The sequence below is a fragment of the Myotis daubentonii genome, chromosome 15 (genome assembly GCF_963259705.1).
Source record: "Myotis daubentonii chromosome 15, mMyoDau2.1, whole genome shotgun sequence".
NCBI classification, from domain to species: domain Eukaryota; kingdom Metazoa; phylum Chordata; class Mammalia; order Chiroptera; family Vespertilionidae; genus Myotis; species Myotis daubentonii.
The window spans coordinates 30,477,027-30,502,726 of record NC_081854.1 but is presented as its reverse complement, the minus strand read 5'-3'; the positions used below and the strand labels follow the sequence as shown (position 1 = coordinate 30,502,726).

The 25,700-nt window shown below is 41.9% G+C and overlaps 1 protein-coding gene across 5 annotated transcripts in view; it reads right to left on the bottom strand.

Moving 5' to 3' along the window:
• Window positions 1-25,700, bottom strand: part of KLHDC4 (kelch domain containing 4) — a 48,593-nt gene that overhangs the window by 15,043 nt on the left and 7,850 nt on the right. For 3 of the 5 annotated variants that reach the window (XM_059667124.1, XM_059667126.1, XM_059667125.1), the window contains one exon: window positions 25,024-25,122. In XM_059667124.1, the coding sequence (XP_059523107.1) occupies window positions 25,024-25,122 (99 nt within the window). Of the gene's footprint in view, window positions 1-15,006; window positions 15,144-25,023; window positions 25,123-25,700 lie in introns of all 5 variants that reach the window. The other 2 variants (XM_059667123.1, XM_059667122.1) reach the window with 1 other exon arrangement.

Here is a 25,700-nt window from a genome sequence, read left to right as displayed (position 1 = left end):
AACTTAGCCAACCACCATGGACATATTTAGAAAAGAGTGACAACTCAAGAACCTCAGGCAGGTCCTCAGGAGGCCTCCAGAAGACAGATAGCATTGTTACCCACACGTGTTACTGCCTCTGAGGACCCACCAGTGGGACAAGAAGTAAGGCGGGAGGCCATGATGTTGATGATCCTGACTCTGTGTGGGCTTAAGCTAATGTATTTGTATCTTAGTGTTTTTTTTTAACAAAGAAGTTTAAAAAGTAAAATAAAGATTAAAAATATTTAAATGGATAAAAGCTTACAGAATAGGAGAGAGAACCAAGATGGCGGCAGAGGTAAACACCTATACTTGCTGCCTCTCACAACCACATCAAAGTTACAACTAAAAGGCAGAACAACTACCACCCAGAACCGCGGGAAAGCTGACTGAATGGAATGGAAGTTCCACCACTAGAGAGGTGAGGAAAGCGCATGGAGACTGGTAGGAGGTGTGGAGGCCCAGAAAGTGCTGGCGCCTGGATGTGCTGCTCTTTTAATCGGGAAGGAGAGACAAGCTCCCGCCTGCTCTGAACTCCAGCTCCAGGTGAGACTCTGGGGGACCCAGACACATACAGGGAGAAACTGGACTGCCTGGCATCAGGACAGGAACGCGAGGGCAGCTTTCTCTCAGAGGTGCTCACAGTGATCACTGTTCCTGCACGGGGACACGGGACATGGAGACCCAGGGACCTCTCTGGTGCAGGGCCAACTGGCAGCCATTGCTGTCTGCTCCGCCCTGGTGATTCCCAGAGACCCCGCCCCACCCAATTACAACCCCACCCAAGCTGTGTACAGAGGCTTTTGCCTAAGAATGGCCTTTCCTTTCTCTGCCTAAAACCTGTCAAAATGCAGCTGGGTCAGAGAGCCCCAGAGCTTCCAAAAGAAGGCCCAAGGCCTGGCAACAGCAGCCTGCCTTGCTTCACTGCTGGGCCTTGTCTGGGCACTTACAAACCCCATACAAAGGGGAGGAATCTGCAGATCTCTCTGTAGCTCCTGCTGACGGCCCCAGACAGTGGCTGACTTTGCACCTCCTTGGAGATCCAAGAGCCAGTGTACCCAGTGGTCAGAGTGAGACCATACCGGATTATAACTCTTCACATCCATAAGACACACACTCAGGGGGCAGACTCAGAGAGCACCAAAGCCCCACTGAAGCAAGTCCTGCCCATAAGGGTGTCCCCTGCACAACAGATCTTCCAGTGTAGACACAGCTGGTCACCACAGCCAATTGACCTGCAGGTCAATTCCTCCCAGTGATACCAACAGCCATCAAGGGTTAACTACAACAGGACTGTGCAAACAGCCCACAAAGGGGTGCACCAAGAGCGTCCACCTCAGGTGACTGGGGCGGCTGAGCCACTTGGCCCTATAGGACACCTACCACACAAGGCCACTCTATCAACTCAAGGAGACTTAGCAGCTACCCAGTACATAGAAACAAACACAGGGAAGCAGCCAAAATGCAGAGACGAAGAAACAAGTCACAAATGAAAGAAATGGATGAAAGCAAAATACTGGATTACAGAGTTCAAAACCACCGTTATAAGGCTACTCAAGAATCTTCTGGAAACCTCCGAGAAATGTAGTGAGACCCTCAAGGATATGAAAAAGGACCAATCAGAAATGAAGCATACACTGACTGAAATAAAGAATAATACGCAGAGATGTAACAGCAGACAAGAGGATCGTGAGAATCAAGTCAAAGATTTGAAATATGAAGAAGCAAAAAACACCCAACCAGAAAAGCAAAAAGGAAAAAGAATCCAAAGATATCAAGATAGTGTAAGGAGCCTCTGGGATAACTTCAAGCATACCAACATCCGAATTATGGGGGTGCCAGAAGAAGAGAGAGAGCAAGATATTAAAAACCTATTTGAAGAAATAATGACAGAAAAATTCCTCTACCTGGTGAAAGAAATTGACTTACAAGTCAAGGAAGCGCAGAGAACCCCAAACAAAAGGAATCCAAAGAGGACCACACCAAGACACATCATAATTAAAATGCCAAGGGCTAAAGACAAAGAGAGAATCTTAAAAGCAGCAAGAGAAAAACAGTTAGTTACCTATAAGGAAGTGACCATACAACTGTCAGCTGATTTCTCAACAGAAACTATGCAGGCCAGAAGGGAGTGGCAAGAAATATATAAAGTGATGAAGAGCAAGAACCTACAACCAAGATTACTCTACCCAGAAAGGTTATCATTTAGAATTGAAGGTCAAAGAGCTTCACAGACAAGAAAAGGCTAAAGGAGTTCATCACCACCAAACCAGTATTATATGAAATGCTGAAGGCTATTCTCTAAGAAGAGGAAGAAGAAGAAAAAGGTAAAGAGAAAAAATTATGAACAAAGTGACAACAAATACATATCTATCAACAAGTGAACCTAAAAATCAAATGAATAAAAAACCTGATGAACAGAACAGACTGGTGAATGTAATAGAATCAGGGCATGGAAAGGGAACAGACTGACAATTCTCAGGGGGAAGGGGTTGTGGGGGGTGCAAGAAGAGATTGGACAAAGAGCTTACACCTATGGACGAGGTCAGTGGGGAGGGGGAGAAGGCCTGGAGTGGGGTGGGAACCGGGTGGAGGGGAGCTATGGGGGGAAAAAGGAGGAACATCTGTAATAATCTGAACAATAAAGATTAAAAAAAATAAAAGCTTACAGAATGATATAAAGAAAATATATTTGTACAGCTTTACAATATGTTTGTGTTTTAAGCCAAGTGTTATTATAAAAGTTATTTTATATATTTACTGTAGCCTAAGTGTGCAGTGTTTATAAAGTCTACAGCAGTGGACAGTAATGGCCTAGGCCAGAGGTCCTCAAACTACGGCCCGTGGGCCACATGTGGCCCGCCGAAAACATTTATCCGGCCCGTCAGGTGTTTTTGCCGCCACTGCCTGTCCTGCTTAGTAGCCGACTCGTCCTGGACCCGCAGTGCACATGTGTGGAATGTCTGAGGGACAGTGAACTGGCCCCCTGTTTAAAACGTTTGAAGACCCCTGGCCTAGGCCTTCACATTCACTCACCACTCACTCACTCACCCAGTGCAACTTCCAGTCCTCAAGCTCCATTCATGGTAAGTGCCCTATGTAGGCGTATCATTTTTTTGTATTTTATATAGTATTTTTATTGCATCTTTTCAATGTTTAGATGCACAAACACTGAATACTGTATTACAACTGCCTACAGTATTCAGTACAGTAACATGATGTACAGGTTTGCAGCCTAAGAGCAAAAGGCTGTATCATATGGCCTAGATGTGCAGTAGGCTATACCATCTAGGTTTATGTAAGCGCACTCTATGATGTTTGCACAATGACAAAAATCATCTAAAACATTTCTCAGAACACATCCCAATCATTATGCAATGCTTGTCTGCAGATTTGCCTTGTAAGAAATGTTTTAAAAAGTTCTTCAGAGAAAAGAAAAAGAATATAGGTCAGAAACTTGGATCTACATAAAAAAAGAAAGAGCACTAAATAAGGTGAAAAGAAAAAGGTAAAAGTAAAATTTTTTACTTAATTGATCTACCAGATAACAATTTGGTTAAATAATAGAAACAATGTATCTGATTATGTAAGCTTTTATATACACATACAGATATGTATATATAAAGTAAAATGAATGACAGAAATAATACAAGGGATGGAGGTAGGAATTAGAATTATTTTGTTATTATAGAGTATTCACTTACTCGTGAAGTACTATATTGTTATTTTAAAGTGTACTTGGATTAGTTGTAAATGTATATTGAAAAATCTAGGGCAACCACTAAAAAAGAACTATGACTAGTATACTAAGAAAGGAGAGAAAATGTAACCATATAAAATGATCAATTAAAACCACAAAAGGCAAAAAGAGTGAAAGACAAACATAGGAATAAAGATCAAACGCAACAAATATAAAACAGTAATGAATGCAAGAGAAATTAATCCAACTATATCAATAATCACTTCGACTGTCAATGGTCTAAATGCACCAATTAAAAGTCACAGACTGTCAAAGTGGATCAAAGCACAAGAGCCAGCTATATGTTGTCTACAAGAAACCCACTCTAAAGACACATATAGATGAAAAGTAAATGGCTGGAGGAAATATGCCATGCTAACACTAATTAAAGGAAAGCGTAATTAAATTAATTTCAGACAAAGCAGACTTCGAAGCAAAGAAAAGTTATCAGGGATTTTTAAAAAGGCATTATATAAGACACAACAATTCTTAACATGTATGCATCTAAAAACAAAACGTCCCAACTATGTGAGGCAAAAGCTAATAGAACAGCAAGAAGAGATAAATCCACTATCATAGTTGGACAAATTAATGCCCTCCTCTCAAAAAGGGACCAATCCAGCAGGCAGAAATCAATACACATATTCTCAGGTGAGGATTTTTAAAAAAGGAAGCCTGAGCTGCCCAATCTAAATGTCTCCCATTCAGTAAATTTCAGGTGAATTGCAGAAAGTTCTCACCTTTCTTCAAATGCTTGATCATTTTCATCTCTCTCCCCTCAATACCCTCAGTTTATTAACATCCCTATTAATGTGTCGCTCAAAATGAGCCTTGTGCTCATCCATGTAAAGTCGGCCAAAAATCACCAATACCTATTCCTAGATGCCAGAGCCTGTGAATCGGCCTTTAAGCAGTGACCTCTTACTAGGACTAAAGTTCCTAAATCCCTCTCATCTATGAGCAAGGGCCACTTTTTCATCAAGTCTTATCTCGTAAAAATTCCTTGTAGAATTTTAAAGGAAAATTTATCCCACTTCAATACTATTTTTAAAATTTTAGCCTGTTTTGATAGAATATTTGCATTTAGATTTTTAACCATATCTAAAAGTATTTTTTAATTTTTCAGTTATAGTTGATATTCAATATTATATTAGTTTCTGGTATATAGCATAGTGGTCAGACATTATGTAACTTAGGAAGCGATCCCCCAATAAGTCTAGTACCCTACTGACACCATATAATTATCACAATACTGGCTATATTCCCCATGCTGTATTGTACTTCCCCATGACTGTTTCATAACTGCCCATTTGTACCTAATCTTTCACCTTTTTCAACCAGCTTCCCAACCTCCCTCCCACCTATTTGTTCTCTGTATCTCTGAGTCCATTTCTGTTTTATTTTGCCTCTTAAGATTCCACATATAAGTGAAGTTGTGATATTTGTCTTTGTCTGACTTATTCCACTTAGCATAATGCCTTCTAACTACATCCATGTTGTACCAAATGGTAAGATTTCATTCTTTTTGGCCGAGTAATGTTGCATTGTATATATGTACCACTTCTTCTTTATCCAAGTGTTGATCAATGAACGGACTGCTCCCATATCTTGGCTATTATAAATAACACGGCAATAAACATAGTGATGCCTATATCTTTTCAAATTTGTTTTGGATTTCTTCAGATAAATATCCAGAAGAGGGAATGCTGGGTCACATGATAGTTCTATTTTTAATTTTTTGAGCAACTTCTATACTGTTACCCAATTTGCAATCCCAACAGTGCATGAGGATTCCCCTTTCTCCACATCCTCGCAAACATTTTGTTGTTTTGACAAAAGCTATTCTGACAGATATGAGATGATTTTCATCGTGGTTTTAATTTGCATTTCTCTGATGATTAGTGATGTTGAGCATTTTTTCACACATCTATTGGCCATCTGTATGTTCACTTTGGAAAAATGTCTATTCAGGTCCTCTGCCCATTTATTAATTGGATTGTCTTTTTGGTGTTAACTTATATGAGTTTCTTATATATTTTGGATATTAACCCTTACCAGATGTATCATTAGCATATATCTTCTCCCAGTCAGGTTTTTTTGCTTTGCAAAATTTTTCAGTTTGATGTAGTTCTATTATATATTTTTTTGTTTGTTTTTCTTGCCTGAGGAGACATATCCAAAAAAATATTACTAAGAGCAATGTCAGAGAGTTCACTGCCTGTTTTCTTCTAGGAGTTTTATGATTTCAGGTCTTCATTTAAGTCCTTAATCCATTTTGAGTTTATTCTTTATATAGGGTAAGAAAGTGGTCTAGTTTTTTTCGCTTTTTTTTTTTTTTGCATGTATCTGTCCAGCCTTCCCAACACCATTTATTCTTCCCAACACCATTTATTGAAGAGACTGTCTTTTCCCCATTGTATATTCTTGCCTCCTTTGTCATATACCAATTGACCATAGAGACGTGGGTTTATTTCTGGGCTCTCTCTTCTGTTCCATATATTCCAGTACCATGCTGCTTTGATTACTATAGCCCTGCAGTATAGTTTGATATCGATATCTCCTACTTATTCTTTCTAAAGCGTGCTTTGGCTATTCAGGGCCTTTTGTGGTTCCATATAAATTTTAGGATTGTTGTAGTTCTATGAAAAATGTTAGTGCTATTTTTATAGGGATTACATTGAATTATAGATTGTTTTGGATAGTATAGACATGTGCTTAAAAAATTTACTGGAGCCGAAACCGGTTTGGCTCAGTGGATAGAGCGTCGGCCTGCGGACTGAAAGGTCCCAGGTTCGATTCCGGTCAAGGGCATGTACCTGGGTTGCGGGCACATCTCCAGTAGGGGGTGTGCAGGAGGCAGCTGGTCCATGTTTCTCTCTCATCGATGTTTCTGACTCTCTATCTCTCTCCCTTCCTCTCTGTGAGAAATCAATGAAATATATTTTTAAAAAAAATTTACTGGACAGAGAGAGAGAGAGAGAGAGAGAGGGAGAGAGAGAGAGGGAGAGAGAGAGAGATCTATTTGTTGTTCTAATTATGTATACATTCATTGGTTTATTCTTATATGTGCCCTGACCAGGGCTCAAATCAGCAACCTTGGCATTTCTGGCGAAGCTCTAACCAACTAGCTACCTGGCTAGGGCAGTATAGACTTTTTGTTTTTTGTTTAGTATGGACATTTTAATGATAATTCGTCCTATCCATGATCACAGTATATGCTTCCATTTGTATCTTCTTCAATTTCTTTCTTCAATGTCTTATAGTTTTCTGAGTATAGGGTCTTTTACCTTCTTGGTTAAATTTATTGCTAGGTATTTTTTTTATGCAATTATAAATGGGATTTTCTTAATTTCTCTTTCTGACAACTCATTATTGGTGTATTAAAATGCAACCAATTTCTGAGTATTAATTTTGTATTCTGCTATTTTACTGAATTCATTTATCAGTTCGAATAGTTTTTGGTGGAATCTTTGGGATTCTCTCTCTCTATACAGTATAATGTCATCTGCAAATAATGACAGTTTTACTTCTTCCTTTTCAATTTGGATGCCTTTTATTTCTCTTTTTTCTAATTTTTTAAAAAATATATTTTATTGATTTTCCTACAGAGAGGAAGGGAGAGGGAGAAGGACAGAGAGTTAGAAACATCGATGAGAGAGAAACATCGATTCAGCTGCCTCTTGCACGCCCCCCCACTGGGGATGTGCCCGCAACCCAGGTACATGCCCTTGACCGGAATCGAACCTGGGACCCTTCAGTCCGCAGGCCGACGCTCTATCCGCTGAGCCAAACCAGCTAGGGCTCTTTTTCTTGACTGACACTGTGGCTAAGACTTCCAATACTATGTTGAATATAATAAAACCCTAATATGCAAATCAACCTAACAGCGAAACAACTGGTTGCTATGACATGCACAGGCCACCAGGGGGCAGACGCTCAATGCAGGAGCTGCCCCTTGGTGGTCAGTGTGCTACCACAGGGGGAGTGCCGCTCAGCCAGAAGCCGGGTGGGCATTAAGGAGCAAGGGGTCCCAGACTGCGAGAGGGCGCAGTCTGGGCTGAGGGACACCCTCCCCCCCCCCCCCACCCCCCGCATGAAATTTCGTGCACTGGGCCTCTAGTGTTGAATAGAAGTGGTATAAGTACATGCTTATCCTGTTCCTAATCTTAAAGGAAAAAAGTTCAGCTTTACACCATTAAAATGGTAGCTGTAGGTTTGTCATATATGGCCTTTATTATGTAGAGGTATGTTCCTTCTATTACCACTTTGCTGAGAGTTATCATAAATGGATGGATTTTACCAAATCCACTTCAATACTTCTTGCTAGACTTGGCCCACAAGTATACTTTTGGATGTTGAATATGTCAACAACTTATTTGCTCTCCCACAAAATTAGTAAGCATATTTTCTTATCCAAAATCATAATTAAAAAAAATGCCAAATGAACAAGGCTCAAAAGGAGAGTCTGGATATGCATGACACAACGTGCAGGTTCATACCAAATCAGCACTGGCCTAGACTGGTACTCTGCACAGTGGAAAAAGGACTCTCCTTGGAGCTGCTCCCACTCCACAGGCTGAAGCAGATGGCATGACTTCTCCATCCCCTCTGTGCTGGGTACTGAGAAAACAGGCCACAAGTACAACTCTACAATAGAGAAGCTGATAAGAAGAAAAACATCACATGTGCTGGGCAAAATGTAACCTTCCCTTTTGATGAATTCTCTGATGTGATACTTTAGAAGTATAACCTGGGGAACAGATTTTCATTCAGCAACTAGCATGGTCCAATTCTACTTCAAAATATTTATGCAGGAGAGCCAGAATGTTACCAATGTTAGCCCAGTAACGGTGAACCTAAAGGACCAGAGACCTATGGAAACAGTGTCAGCAAGCTGTCTTCCTTAAATGACTCCCGGCATCTGAGACGCACCAGGTAAGGGTCTCCTGTCAGCTTCCTGCCCCCAAATCTGATGGGTGTTTTGTCCTCCAGTGATCCAGGCACTAAGGATGTAAGTTACTTTTTGTAGCAGCAGCCATGTACCACTGTGCTTAGTAACCAAAATGGGAAAATCTTTCTATAAAAACACTTCACATAACCCTTTAGAAAAATGAAGCCACTCAAAAAAGCCTATTTATATTTGAATCTCCAACAGGCCTTTTCAACTGCCATCACTCCTAAATATGGAGTCTTAAAAAATCCCATGTTGTACTCAGCCAGATCTATATGCAGCACAAAAATACATGTGCTATATTGTGGGAGGGGGTGCTTTCAGTGCAGCCGAGTTATGTGCAAAATGGCATTCCAACAGTGCAAGCTGCCACTCAGCATCACCCAGGCCCCTTCGAATGGTGACATTTACAGAAAATACTCTAGCATCAAATAACTCCATGCGCTTAGAGTACAGAGTGTTAAACACTTGGCAAGTAAATGGTTCCCCGAAGTAATTCAAAGTTTACACCTTACAAAATTACATGCTATAGTACCATACCAGGCAGCACTGAGACATTTACTGAGCAAAAGAAAATTTTTTCTCATAAAACCTAAGAGTCAACATTACACAGGCCCACTGGACAGGAAACTGAATCTAACAGCTCATTCTCCAACCAGAAAAGGCTCCTCCTCCAAGAATTGTTACAACATGGCCCAAGCAGGAACCATGTGCAAAAGCACTGCCCTTTTCATTTTAAACAGTGTCCCTTCAGCATTTGGCTCCACTTTTCCAAGTGTCAAAAATGGAATATGAATATTCCATCAAACAATGAATATGAGGCTTAGTATAGGGAATTTTATCTCCTTGTACAAAATAATAGTGGTTTCTAGAATCTAGGTAGCCTATCAAACTGTGTTCTTGTTTTAGTTTTATTTCAACTGTTATTTTTAACTAGAGGCCCGGTGCACAAAATTTGTGCACTGGGGGGGGGGGGCTCAGCCCGTATTATGAGGGCGCAGGCCAGGCTGAGGGACTACACCAGTGCACGATCAGGGCCAGGGAGGGACGCAGGAGGTTGGCCAGCTGGGGAGGGGCCGCGGGAGGGCTCCAGGGCACATCCAGCCTGTCTCGCTCAGTCCCGATTAGCTGGACCCAGCAGCAAGTTAACCTACTGGTTGGAGCATCTGTCCCCTGGTCACCTGGTGGTCAGTGCATGTCATGGCAAGCGGCTGAGTGGCCTTAGCATATCAGTAGCATATTACGCTTTGATTGGTTGAATGGCCAACCAGATGACTGGACACTTAGCATATTAGGCTTTTATTACATAGGATAAAAAAACTACTATTTTGGGGATGTTTACTCTATGCTATGTGCATTTATTCCTCACAATAACTGCATGGCTAAGACATTATATTTAATCCCATTTTACAAATGAGAAAATCAAGACAAGAAGTCAAGAAACACATTAAGCTAGTCAACAGGAGAGCCAGAATTTAAATTGAGGCAACCTGGTCCCATAACGCACACTCTCAACAGCCAACTAAGACACTAAACCAAGCATGTCAAACTCAAAGGCTAACAAGGGCCAAATAAACAAGGTTTAAGTTTATGCGGGCTGAAAAAAAAAAAAAGCTTCAATTTTCATAGAAACAGGTTTATTTCGATAGGGACATGCTGAATACAAAGGGCTGAAATAAATGAGTAGTCGTTAACATAAAATAATAGAACATCTTAATAAAAATATTTTTTCTTGAACATTAACTTACCAGACACTGAATAACTACAAATTAATAAGCGGAACGCAAGTAAACCTATTTTTCTTGTTCTCTGAAAGCAAAATATTTTCTGTTGCGCACACCAAACAAGTCAGTACAAGACTAATGATGTGGCAATCCAGCTGCTAAAATATTCCCTGCTAGTATTAGTGGAGAGAAATGGTGCATCGGCACGTAAGGGAAATGAATGCAACCTGATTATAGTGATTAGCCATTAGCGAATATTGTAGTTCATTATTAATAATTATGTATAACAGGGTATTGTAAAAATTAAGTTACAAAATTTTTATTAAAACATTTCTTACATACCGTTATGTTGGCTGAGCCACAAAAACATTCGTTGTGGGCCGTGAGTGTGACATGCTTGCACTAAACTATACTAAAAGTCAAAGGTCTCAGACTAAAGAAATCTATGTGCCAAAAAATGACCCCTTACCCTGACAGTCTTCAAATTCAATCAGCAGTGAAAGAGCAGGGGATCCACACAAGCTCCCACTCCCACTTCCAGGGTTTCCTGGCTTCACCGCAGTCGATGCACAGGGGTTAATAAACCTGCCTGATTATCAAGTCCACAAAGCCTCAGACCATGAGCCCAACCAGTTCATGGGAGAAGCCAGAGAGCGGAACATATGTGTGTTTCTGTTTCCACATGATAAATATGGGGTATGGTCTGATTTCCGCTCATTGCTGCCTTTTGCAACAGGATCATACAAAGAACTCTGAATTATTTTGAGAATAATTCTTCTTTTCTAGGATATCAACTTTTCTCAGACACAGCTTGAAGATACATACACTAAGCGGGTTTAGCTGAAGACGCCACAAATGTTGGCTCCTTTTCCAAATCAAGAGAAACAGTGTGCATGCATGAACACACACACACCTATACAGTATATTATTTTTCATTCAACCGATTTTTGTTGATCATGTACTAAGTACTTCAATGCATATAAAAATGTATTAGTTGTAAACAAATGTTCATAGCAGCATTATCTCAAGAGTGGAAAGTGGAGACAACTAAACATCCATCAATAAATGAATGGATAAACAAAATGTGGTATCTCAAAACAATAGAATATATTCAGTCATAAAAAAGAAATTCTGACACATACTACAGAATGGATGAACCTTAAAAACATTATGCAAAGTGTAAGCCAGTCACAAAAGAACAAATAATGTAGGATTCTAATTACACGAAATATCTAGAATAGGCAAATCCAGAGATAGCAAGCAGATTAAAGGTGAGTGAATAGTGGGAATGGAGTCTTTTTGGGGTGATGGAAACATTCTCTATTGAACTACCAGTGGTAGTTGTACAACTCTGAATATGCTAAAAACCATCATATTATCAATGTTGAAAGGGTGATTATTTTAGGTATATGAAAAACAGCCGAGTTCTGTAAGTAGCCTGACCTCCTTGTTTGTGGTTTATGGAGTCATAGATGACTAGCTAGGGTGGCACCAGCTTTAGAAATAACTGGAGAAAGGGTGTCAAAATCTTTCTCCCCTCGCCCAACTGCATCTCCTCCAGGGAGTAAGGAAGAAAAGTGGGGTTCACCTTTAGAAGTGCTGGTTTTTCAGTGTGGCAGGCTGACTAACTAAACTTTAACAAATAGGAAACCTAAGCTGATAGGGCAGGCCCGCTGACTGAGGAAGGGGTTAAAAGTGCGTGAGCATCCTGTCTGGTTACACAGGCAGTTCCTCTCCATGGCTCCTAGCTTTGCACACTATCAGAGAAGTCCCACCAAAGCAAGAAGCACCAGCAGGAGATTGGAGGTACATGGAGAAGAGGGAAAGAACCAAGGCACGGCCCCTTCCCCCGGCCTTGGCCCCATCATCTCCAGCTCCAGACCCCACACCACCCCCAAAGCCTAGCAGTGGGAAGTGGGCTTCTAGCTGACCCACTAGCTTGGTTTTCTCCACCATAGGTGTGACCAATCCCTTTCATGTCTTCCTTATTAGACCCTCACTGATACATCAACGGTTGTCAAAGGAAAGATGTTTGCAAACACTAGACACTAGCTGCTACGGGCTGAATGCTTGTGTCCTATCCCCTCCCCCACAGCCCCTACCAAAATTCATATGTTGAAGCCCTAACCCGCAGTGTGATGGTATTTGGAGGTGGGGCCTTTGGGAGTAGTTTGGTTTAAATTAAATCATGTGGGTGGGGCCCGGGCTGGTGGGGCTCAGCGGTTAGAGAGTTGGCCTGGCCGGCACACCGAAAGATAGAGGGTTCGATTCCCAGTCAAGCGCATGTATCTGGGTTACAGGTTTGATCCCTGTCCTGGTTGGGCTGTGTGGCAGGCAGCCAATCAATGTGTCTCTCTCACATCGATGTTTCTCTCTCTCTCTCTCTCCCCTGAGCCCACGTCACTCCTCTCTTCCACTCTCTCTAAAGAGCAATGGGAAAACTATCCTCTGGTGAGGACTAAAAAATCATGAGGGTGGAGCCACCATGATGGGATCTGGGCCTTTACAACAAGAGGCAGAAAGAACTCTCTTCACGAGCAAAAAGCAACCATGTGAGGACACAGTAAGAAGACAGCTGATGTGTTTCTCTCACATCAATGTTTCTCTGTCTTTCCCTCTCTCTTCCACTCTCTCTGAAAAATCAATGGAAAAATATCCTCAGGTTAAGATTAAAAAAAAAATTCTCACATTTTAATTACAATGAACAAGTATTCAAGTAATGAGAGACGTGTTTATCAGAGACAATTTCAGATTTAAGACAGATGCCGCAAAGGTTGCGTAAGCATAATTGAGCCAACAGCACCAGGAGGCAGCTGGAATCCTGCGCTGAGCCGAGGGTGGCTATCTCTGGCTGGCTGGGAGACAGCGGCCACAGCAAGCTGTTCAAAGGGCACTCCCCAAGTGACCACATGTCAATAGTGCCTCCCTGCTTCTCTGGAACAAGCACACATAACATATGTTATAGAACCAGGAAAGGCTGAAGGACACAAGAAAGTGTGCACAAAATAGCTTAGAATGTCCCTGCAGGAACACCCTACAGATGTGCCATCATCAACACTAGCCCCTGCTGAGTAGCTATAGGACTTGTATGTATTCTTTCATGGAGAGGTTTATTATCCTTCAACCATAAATTTGGACAAATAGCAACCATGTGGCTGGCATAAATGCTATGAAAATATCAACAATCAATTCAACGACAATGAACAAACAAGCACATAAAATTGGGTTTCAAAATAATAACTGGAGCAAAACAAGACAACACAGATTGCAAGCTCTGGGCCTAAATACTTTTTAAATTATGGGGAAAATGACTAACTTTCAATATATACATAACGAAACCAATTTTAATATGAAAATAATTTCCTGACTGCTGTGCCTACTAAGATAATGAAGCTTTCCCTAAACAAGTAAGAGAAAGGGAAATGAAGTCAGTAACTGGTAATACACACCAAGGCTCTTTCTGGTTCTGATTTGATTCAGGATTGCCACTGGGCCCTTCTCCGGCAAGTTAGCCTGGCGTGGGGACTACTTACACTTCCACTCACACAAGGGACATTCTACATAGCTGGTTCCACTCCAGGCTTGAAGCCAATAGATGAGATCTCCACAGGCTGGCATTGTGGTCGCCTAAGAGGCTCATCATCAAACAAGCAAGCACACCCCCCCCCCCCCAAGGGAGGCAGGCTTCCCTCTTATGAAAGTCCCAGGACCTGAAGACACTTTGCACCACTACTGAATTCCGCAGTGCTGCTGCCTTCTCCACTGAAGGGAAGAAACCCTGGTTGCTGAGTTAGCAGTGAAGAGAAGGCACCCTGCACCAGGTGCACACAGCCCAGCAAGCAGGCATGCGCACCCCAGGAGAATGAAGCCAACTCTTTCAATCTGTCACTCCCCTAGGTTTTTTCCTGTAAATAATGTATATGTATACAAATAATGTATACAGACAAAGTCTGTCTCTTCAGAGTCAGGTGTGCAGCACTGACCGCTAACACTAGTGGTGAAGTGCAGTGGTAAATGTGACAACACATTTACCAAAAGATGCGGAAATCAGGCTCCAGTGATGGCTGAGCCTAGTTTATTGAAGAGCAATATAAAGCTTTCCCATCCATCATCTTACTGGCTCCACTGTTTCTATGTCAACTAGACCTATTAAGAGCACTCCCTTAAGTATACCACAGCTCCATCCAGCAAACTGAAACCCAAAGTGCCTTTAAGGAGATAAACAGATGGCCCAGGAGAAGAACTGCATAAAATATGATCAATGTAACACAGACAAGGGAGGAACAAGAAAATAAGCCTGAATGCAGCGCTGCTACTAGCGACCCTGGCCACACCTTCAACAAAGCCCGGTGTCAGGCAGCAGTGGCCAAGCAGGGCTTCTCAGCGAAGGCTGGAGAAAACTCAAGCTCTTTCCTTTCTGCAGTTACCCGCGAAGCTGGTCCCTCAGGCTCTGCAAAGGTGCTCCTCAAAGCCCTGGAATTCTACAATATCTGATTCCATCACTGTGAACCAAGCATGCTGGCATGGACAGGAGGCAGGCCCAAATGTCGACTCATGACCCAGAGCCTTACCTGACTTGCTCCCAGGTCCTGGTGGCTAAGTGCAGAACCCAGAGATCCTTGTAGTGGTAAAACTGCTCTCCGTCAGGAGAAGCAAACTCCCCTCCAAAGATCCACAGCTGCCCACCACCTTGAGGCACCACCACAGCCTGTGAAAAGAAAGGTGGCAGGTCAGAGCAAAGCAGCACAGCTCTTGGCTGGCTCCACGGGTGCAGCCCAGGTTCTGCACCATCCGCCAGAATACAGCACGTGATAGTCCTGGCCAGCACCCACACTTCTGCCTTTGAGGGAAATTCCTGAAAAATCCCTCATCAACAAATCCTCCAAAGTCAAAATCTAATAAACTTTCAGGCACTCCGAGGTTGCAAAACTAACATCCATTTATGTTTAGACAACCCACATCCCATTAGAATGGACACAATTATGTCAAAAGTTAACATCTATCTATCTATCTATATATATATATATATATATATATATATATATATATATATATATAAAAATATATACACATATACATAACAGGCTAATATGCAAAGTGTCCCCTTGGGAGTTTGATTGGGAGACCGGGAGTTCGATCTCTTGCTATGACGTGGCACAGAATAAAGGGAGGCCCCGGCTGGCAGCCAGAAGGCCCTGATCGCTGGCCAGGCCTAGGGGCCCTACCCATGCACGAATTTTGTGCACCAGGCCTCTAGTCAGTTATAACACAAATTGACAGAGTATTTTCATTTTACTAAGTACCTTTAATAAAGCTATTTACCTGCCCTCATTAATCCCTTTCCTAGCAATTAAGCAGTGTATACCTAAAACCACTCATGAATAAAACATGTTTAATATGTAATGTTTATGTAACATTATTAACATTCACTTTTAAAGATTTAAGCATAACAGGAAGGCACATAGAAACAGTGAGCACAATAGCCTTTGGGCCGCAGGTGCAGGTAGCTCTCACACAGGAGAGGACAGAGCGGCACACAGCCAAGCCGACCCTGCACCACACCATGTAGAACTTTCAAGACTTACAGATGTATATTTCAAAGTATTATTTGGCTTAGAGAATATCGAAGTTTTCATAGAACAAAAATGGTCTACAAGCCAAACATTCTATAAACTAATGTGCCGATCTGAGGGGAAAAACTGGAGAACAGGGACTCCAGGAACTCACATCCCATGAGCAGAATGACACCTCACATTCCCAAGGTTACTCACTAATTTTAAAAAATGACAACAACCAACACAACAATAGCCTTCAAGTGTGAATGAATCAAAATTATACCTGTTTTTTTGGTCATATCGGCAAAAAATTATTTTTTGGTGTGCTGTAGAATTTTAGTAATTAATTTATGTGTGCCATGAGATGAAAAAAATTGAAAATCACTGGGTAAGGGAATGAATTTCAGATAAGAGTGGATCCTATTTCACGTGAAAATACAAGAGACACTGATTTGGAGAATTTTAAAGGCAATTCATACACTATCTAGTCTAGGGTTAAGCTTTTAGATTGGATTTCTTGTTGAATATGATTTTAGTAAAAACTAAAAAGTAACACACATGAAACTGGAATCCCTCCCCCAGAAATCAGGTCGGGCTTCTTTCCCAAGGACACTTAGATTCCAAGCTCCGACCCTCATCTTAGAATGCCTGCCCTGCACCACTCTCCTCAGGGCTCTTTCTGTGGTTTTACTGAAGACCCAGGACTCAGAGGCCACGCTGGAACCACCCACAACTGTCTGAACCATCCAGAGCCACACAACCCACTGGCCAGTGACCAAGAGAATCTCTGAGAAAGTTCAGTGACGTGCCATCTGATGACAGCAGACAGTAATGCTGTGGCTGGGTTTATGGTCAGATGACTTGTAAACCACGTATCTGAGGAGACAAACTTCACAGAAATGACTTCTCCTGCAAGCGTGGGATGTGACACATGTGGGGTGTGACACGCAGAGAGCAGGCGCTGGGCCAGCCTACCCTGGGAGACACCAGCCACAGGGTCCAGGCAATGAAGAAAATGCGATCACATCCTTCTCATATAAGGCATGTAGACAGGAAACAGCCAAGGAACCTTCTTGCTAAGGGGCTTGGAAATAGTGGCCACGGCACCAAGCACTGTGCGGCCGAGCAAGGGGACCTGGGTCAGGTGCTACTGGGCACCATGCCGCTCCTGAGCATCCCGTGTTAACACCTACTTGCCCTCTCACACCTCCACAGAGAAGTTCTCACTGGGAGGGTCGGCCGGTGGTTCTCAGGAGGCTCCATGCCCCAGGCACCCAGAGCCCCACTGCAGTTTTGTGTGCATCATCTCAGCACAGATGACTGACCTTTAAAGGGCCAAGCCAGTTTCCTATCATTCTAAAACCTCAGTACTTCTATAGGAAAGAAACTGAGCATTTCAAATCTTTAAAGCAGACATGATTATTAGCTCAGGCCCAAACCTAACATTTTTTTAATTTAATGAAGCTAGGCCTGTGGTTGGCAAACCGCGGCTCGCGAGCCACATGCGGCTCTTTGGCCCCTTGAGTGTGGCTCTTCCTAGGCCTTAGGAGTACCCTAATTAAGTTAATAACAATGTACCTACCTATATAGTTTAAGTTTAAAAAATTTGGCTCTCAAAAGAAATTTCAATTGTTGTACTGTTGATATTTGGCTCTGTTGACTAATGAGTTTGCCGACCATTGAGTTAGGCAATACATTCACACTATGCAATACAATGGAGTTTTGAAACATCATATTATAGAAGGCTATTTAATGGCATAATACTATAAACCAGTATAGTAAAGATATATACATGTATGTGTGTATTTGCATGTATATGCCAACTAATATGAAATATAGATGTGTAGAAATATGAATATGCAGAGAAAAGACGAAGAAATATAAATCAGCAGTTCTAAGATAACAGACAATGGACTTAGATTTTCTTTATTCTTTCTATTTTTTACAATGAATCTTACATAATCAGTGTTAAAACCATTTTTAATAAATGAAGTCCAACTCCAGGCAAGAAAAAAGACTGTATGCCACAGTTCATCTCCTACACCTCATCCCCCATCTTAATCACAATATCAGGCCTGTCACAGTCAAAAGTATAGGGACTACAGGAACGTGGATCAATAGTCAGTGATTTGAGGGATGTGTATTAACCTAGTCCTCAAAGAAAAAAGTTAACATATTATTCAAGAGAAAATTAAAACTATAAAGAGACAGGCATGAAAGACTTCCACTTCTGATCGGGATAGAGCAACCTATACCACACTAGCCCTCCCACTATAAACAAGGAGAAAATTGGACAAAATCTATAATGGAACTAGAATCAGACAACAGGAAGTGTACGACTGTGACCCTAAGGACAGTAAATAAGAAAGGTGAGCCCTGTGACTCTGAAGGAAGTCTCTGCACCTGGTGTAGGGAAAGGAGTCAACAGGACAGGTGATCTTGTTGAGCTGAGGAGACAACGGTCAGAGTTTAGGGATACTGAGGTAGCTGGAATTTGCAAGCAGAGTACTGGAGAGAGAGCACCCTAAAAATCCATGTGGGTGCCCTGGAGCCTTTGAGCACTAAGCTGCATATCTGCAGGAGAGACTGGGAAAAGAATCGCCACTGTGAGCCTGAAAGCTTTAAAATGATCTGCACTTACTCGGGACTTGGAGACAGGCAATTTCCAACCAGACATAGTTAAGATGTCACTGAACTCCCAGGGCACTCAGTAGCGATCCCAGAAAAGATATACCCTAGGACTAAGCCATCTCTAAATAAAGTTTCAAAAGGATCACAATGATCTGCAAGTGACTTAACCACCTACCAAAACAAAACTCATACTAATAGATGAAAACAAAATCCAGACAGTCAACAGGCAGCATTCACTAAGTCCTGTATCTAACTACACAATTCTAGCAGGGCAATGTGACTGATAACAAGGAAAAAGGTCAGTCCATAGAAAGAGATCCAGAAATAACACAGATGAGAAAATCAGCAGACAAGGACTTGAAAAGAGTTATAAACCTGTCTAAAGATTTAAAGGAAAACAAGAACATAATAAACAGACATGGAAACAATAATTAAGAACCAAATAACTTCTAGAGCTGAAATACCATAAAGTAAATAACTCACAAGTTCTCAGCATATCCACTTACCTTGAAGGACAATTAAAACTACCAAAATGAAATGAGAAAAAAGACTGAGGGTGGGGGTTGGCGGGGGTGGGGGGGGAAAGACAAGACAGACTCATTGCCCTGTTGGATAATATTAAATAGTCTAACACACATATAATTTGGACTTCAAGAAAATCACAAAGATACATCAAAATCAAATTGCTGTTGCCCAACCAGTGTGGCCCAGTGGTTGAGCGTCAACCTATGAACCAGGAGGTCATGGTTTGATTCCCAGTCAGGGCACATGCCCTTGGTTGCAGGCTCGATCCCCAATAGGGGGTGTGCAGGAGGTAGTAGATCAATGCTTCTCTCATCACTGATGTTTCTCTCTCTCTCTCTCTCTCTCTCTCTCTCTCTCTCTCTCTCTCTCTCTCTCTGAAATCAATAAATATATTTTAAAAAAATAAAAATTGCTGTAAAACCAAAGATAAAATCTTTTAAGCTGCCATAGAAGGGAAAAATGACAGACTGAATACAGAAAAATTAAGATAAGAACGATGATTGGCCTCTCCTTAGAACACTAGAAGCCAGAAAACAGAACATCTTTCAAGTGCTAAAAGAAAACAGTTGTCAACCTACGATGCCGCATCTAGCAAAAATATATGAAATATAAACTGAAGACATTTTATCTTAAGAAAAAAGCTGAAAAAAAATTTGTTGCCAGTAGATCTGCACTTCAAGATATGATAAATGAAGTTTTAGGCTGAACAAAAGACATTCCTACACAAAAACATAGATCTAAACAAGGAATGAAGTGTGCTGAAAATGGTAAATTTGTAAATCAATATAGGATAGTTTTCTTTCTTTAAAGTTTCTTTAAATAATAACTGTCTAAAGCAAAAATAATAACAGTGCATCACTGTGAGGCTTCTAATATATATGGAAATAAAATATATGAGAACAACAGCATAAGGAATGTCTTAAAGTGTTTACCTTGAAAAAAGTGAAAGCATTTCAACAAAATTACTTCTTATAATGTCCTTGTAAGATAAGAATTCTTCTGCATATAGAAGTGATAACTGAGGTGTGAGCTGGCCTACATCAGCTCTCCAAAAGGAAGCTGGCTGGACTCTAGAAAGAAACGAAGTCACTGGCTGGACTGAGATAGAAGCAGACCTTTCCTCTACTCACTGCTCACTCCCCTTTGCACTGTCAAACTTACAGAAAGTATTTCTAGCCCCAGGCTCTCTTACGGGAGATTAATTTATGTATTTTGGAAACAAAGCTATAAAAATAAAACACCTTTAAATATATATATTCATGCACAAATACACATAGTGGTTTTGAGATAACTGTTTAAACTGACACAACCAACATTCTCTCTCTGGATCTAACACAGGCAAAGCACCACCCAGTGACCAAGTGAACAACGTAGGACAGCCCTGCTCCAGGACAAGGCGAAGCCATCCTCTCTAGCATCTTCTGTTCTATCTGTCCTATGAGGCTATTTGCTTCCCAAGCATTTGGGCTTGTTGTCTCAACTGGAATAAAATCGTGTCTGAAAAGCTTTAAGATAACATAACACTCTCCCTCCAAAGGCAAAAAAAAAAAGCCCAATGGAGTCCAAAATAACAGAGACTTGAATGGATTCTAATATCAGCCACATGGTTCAGCTTTGTGAAAGCCAAGTTCTAAAAACATGCAACACCATCAGGACCAAAGAAAACACATAATATGGGACATCATAGGAAATCGCAAATTTGTCTTTTTTTTGTACCTATGCCCCAGCCCTAGAATGGTGCCTTACATGTAAAAGATACTCAATATTTCCTGAGTGAAAAAATCTAGGAGTCTTGCAATGCCTGCTCGGATGGAACGTAATGAAGCGATTATTAAGTTGGAAATTAACACTTGCAGCAGTTCAACTGAATACTGTTAGTGGAATTCCACTTATTTCACAAATAAACATTTTGTATATAATAACTTTTCTCCATAAACTACTTACTGCTTATTAATGCACAAAGGCCAATAAGAACACAGGTGACATTTGTTATTAACCCACTAGAGGCCCGGTGCACGAATTTGTGCACTGGTGGGGTCCCTTGGCCTGGCCTGCGGGATCAGGCCGAAACCAGCTCTCTGACATCCCCGAGGGGTCCCGGATTGCGAGAGGGCGCAGGCCAGGCCAAGGGACCCCACCAGTGCACGATCAGGGCCGGGGAAGGACATGGGAGGTTGGCCAGCTGGGGAGGGACTGTGGGAAGGCTCCAGAGTGTGTCTGGCCCATCTCACTCAGTCCTGATCAGCCGGACCCCAGCAGTAAGCTAACCCACCAGTCAGAGCATCTTACCCCTGGTGGTCAGTGCACATCATAGTGACTAGTCGACGGGTCAACTATCTGCCCCCTGGTGGTCATCAGTGCATGACATAGTGAGCGGTTGAGCGGCCTTAGCATATCATTAGCATATTATGCTTTTGACTGAACGGCCAACTGGCCAACCTGACACTTAGCATATTAGGCTTTTATTAATAGGACTAGAGGCCCGGTACATGAAATTCCTGCGGGGGGGGGGGGGGGATAGGAGGAGTGGGTTCCCTCAGCCCAGCCTGCACCCACTCCAATCAGCGACCCCTCTCACAATCAGGCACCACTGGCTCCTAACCACTCACCTGCCTGCCTGCCTGAGTGCCCCTAACCCAGCCGTGGGCAAACTACGGCCCGTTTGAAATGAATAAAACTAAAAAAAAAAAGACTGTACCCTATTATGTAATGATGTTTACTTTGAATTTATGTTAGTTCACACAAACACTCCATCCATGCTTTTGTTCCGGCCCTCCAGTCCAGTTTAAGAACCCATTGTGGCCCTCGAGTCAAAAAGTTTGCCCACCCCTGCCCTAACCCCTCTGCCTGCCTGCCTGATGGCCCCTAACCTCTCTGCCTGCCTGCCTGATCACCCCTAACTGCCTCTGCCTGCCTGATCGCCCCCAACAGCCCTCCCCTGCCAGCCTGATCTCGCCCCCAACTGCCCTCCTCTGTCAGGAAATTTGGTTCTGATTGGTCAGTTTCTATGCCAGTCAGTGTCAAAAGCTCCGCCTCCTAGGCAGCCATTGGCTCCTCACAGTTACCCAGATTTGGTTCTGATTGGTCAGTTTCTATACCAGTCAGTGTCTCTAGGCCTATCAGTGGGGCCTGATTAGAAAGGTGGGGCTGATCAGCAGCCCCAGTGGAGGCCTAGAGAGAAATGAAGGTGCAGCTATTGGCCAGGCCAGGAGAGAAAGAGAGGCAAGTTCTAATCAACAGCTGCCACAGAGGCTATGGATCAGACCCTGCCTCTTTCTCTGCAGACCTCTCTCCGGACCTGATCTGCAGTCCCCTAGGTCAGTGATGGTGAACCTTTTGAGCTCGGTGTGTCAACATTTTGAAAAACCCTAACTTAACTCTGGTGCGGTGTCACATATAGAAATTTTTTGATATTTGTAACCATAGTAAAACAAAGATTTATATTTTGATACTTATTTTATATATTTAAATGCCATTTAACAAAGAAAAATCAACCAAAAATATCAGTTCGCGTGTCACCTCTGATACACGTGTCATAGGTTCGCCATCACTGCCCTAGGCAGTCAGTGCTGAGCCGGGGAGCCCGCAGCAGCCCCAGTCAGTGCTGGGTCACCACAACCCAGCACTGACATCCGGTCTGGTCGAGCCTTTGATCATAATCGATCGTTACAACCCTGGCTCTTTATTATATACATATAAAACTTTTTTTCTATTTTATGAGATAATGCATTTTGTTTTGAGTGAGTTTTAGTCATTACTTTTGGGAACTCACGATGTTTGCCGCCTCTTTCTCACACAGCCCTCGATTCTCAACAGTTTCATTCCTCGTATCCTCAACAGGCCAGGCACAAGAGTTTGAATACTCCCTTCTTCTCTCACGTCACTTAATCACACATTCGGCAGATGTTATGACCCTTTATTTTTTCTCACTGGGCTGTATTCATTTTACAAAAGGCCATCTAAACTCTCAAATTACACACTAAAAAAAACTCCACCCCATCCCAAAATACAGGACCTAGGAGAAAAGAATAAAGGGTATATGTATAAGCTTTCTCTTTCTACTCTTTTTGCTCTAATTGATTTAAGAAAAGATAAAGTCCACGGATTCTAACATCATATTCATTACTCTAGTCTATAATGAGGAGACTTTTATGTCTCAAATTTAATGTAGAATTTGAACTGTAATGACCTTTACGCAAAAAAAATCTGTAACCAATTTTCTGTTTCCCATCACTACAATTCATTGTGATATTCACAGCATAAACAGCAAGCCAATCTTAATTCCAAGGATATTATTAAGCCCTAGACCAGTGATGGCTCCTTTTTGAGCTCAGTGTGTCAGCATTTTGAAAAACCCTAACTTAACTCTGGTGCCATGTCACATATAGAAATTTTTTGATATTTGCAACTATAGTAAAACAAAGACTTATATTTTTGATATTTATTTTATATATTTAAATGCCATTTAACAAAGAAAAATCAACCAAAAAAATGAGTTCGCGTGTCACATCTGACACGCATGTCATAGGTTCGCCATCACTGCCCTAGACTAATAAAGTCTTTATCAAGCATGCATATGGATCAGAGCCTGCTGAGCACCCTGCCAAAATACCTGAATTTAAAAATCTCAAAGAATTGAATTTCATGACTCTAATTCTTCAAGGACACAGTAACTATTGATTAAAATAGAAAAGAAAATAAACAAAAAAGAAACCCCTAGACTGCATTATGTGACATAGGCATGAAGCTTGACTGCTCCATTGAGATATCAGCTTTCTTAGGGCCCAGGAATCTGATGAGGCATCTGGGAGGACTGGGGACTCAAGAGTGCTCACCACTGGGACAAGACAGGACTTAGTCCTTAGCTTTTCTGGGGCAGATCATTCACTCTTCAGAACTGGAGAGGGCTCTGGTAAACAAACTTGGAATTTATCAAAATCCATTTATTTATTAAAATCCAAGCTTACTAAATCTAATATTTAAACCTGAAAGCAAGTGCCTTCCTCTTTTCCAGAAGATAAACCAGTCTAAATGCTTGCAAGCCTTCATGTGCACAAGATGCTCATGCAATTCAGGCAGACAGGTCCTCCTCCCACCCAATTTCAGAGCAGTAGGCTATTTCTAAGCACAAATCGGAAAAAGGAGAACCACGTACACATGGCGGGCTCCTATGACCACCTTTCTCCACCCTGGAGCGGTGTCAGTCATTTAAATTGTTGGTGTTTGTTTGGTTTTGGGGTTTTTTTGTGCCCCGACACTGTTCCGAGTACTGGGTTATAATAATGAACAAGACCAAGTGTCTGTCCTCATGTAACTTTATAGACACTGAAACCAGGACCCTTCCCTGATAGGTAACCAGCTCTGGCAGAGCTCTCCTGGGGTAAGCAGAAGCCAGCCAACAACATCTGGTTTAGCGCTTCTCCTTCATTACCCTGTTTATGACTCATTCATTCTACAATAATTATTTTCCATGCAGCATTTACACCACTCTTTGGTCAGTTTTCTTGTTTTCATCTCTCTAGTCATCCGATCTTGGGCCTATAGGAGCCTCTTTCACTCAAACGGAAAAGCAGCAATTTGCCGACCATATGCCAGGCACCACACTCGGTATTTTTACCTACATTATTTCATATGATCTTTGCACCACCTGGAGGAGCAGGTATTCATCTCCCTATCTTACAGATGAAGACACTGACATGTGAAGAAGTTCAAAAACAAGCCCAAGTTAGAAAACAGCAAAGTGAGGACCATGTGCAAGACCCGGTCTCTATACAAGGCTGCCTGTCATTTACCAATTCTAAAAGTCCCTAACAGAATCCTCAGGGTAAAGCCCCAACGGGAACAGAGGGAAGGCTAAGGGTTAGTACTGACACATACCTGGTGAGCACAGCGCCTCGGAGGTGGACTGGGGATTTCAACCTTGGTCCAGGTGTCCTTCCTGATGTTGTAGATATAGAGTTCATTATATAAAAACGTCTGCAGGAAGGAAGAGGAACTTTACTGACATGAATGATGCTTCCATGCAAGTGACAGTAAGTGGAAAGAAGGACCTATCGCTAGCCTGCCCTGGAAAATGTATTTCCTAAAGCAATGTAAATCTTATCAATACAGGGCTGGTGCAGCTGGTCCCCTGCATCCTTTGGGATGATGACACAAAGTAAAATACCATCTGTCTACCATGCAGGGAAGGTAAACTTCATGCTTTGTAACTGTTTCACATACAACTCTGAAACACCAGTCTTTCTGGCCTGTTTAAAAATAAAAATTAGATCTAAAAGTGATCAGTACTTTTCCAATTCAAAACAACTTTGGAAACCCATCATGAGGAAGAAAACATGGACAATCAACCTGAATGAGTAGAATGCTGGCAACCTCAAGGCAGTAAAAAGAGTTACCCTAAAGGTCACAAAAGCATGCTGATAGCTTGTCAAGGACATCACATGCCAGTCCTGACAGCTCAGGAGGCAGGACACGTGGGAGGGAGTTAAAGGACCAATGAGTATTTGATATCACTGTTTTAAATAAATTTTACTCCAAATGAGACCGATGGAAAT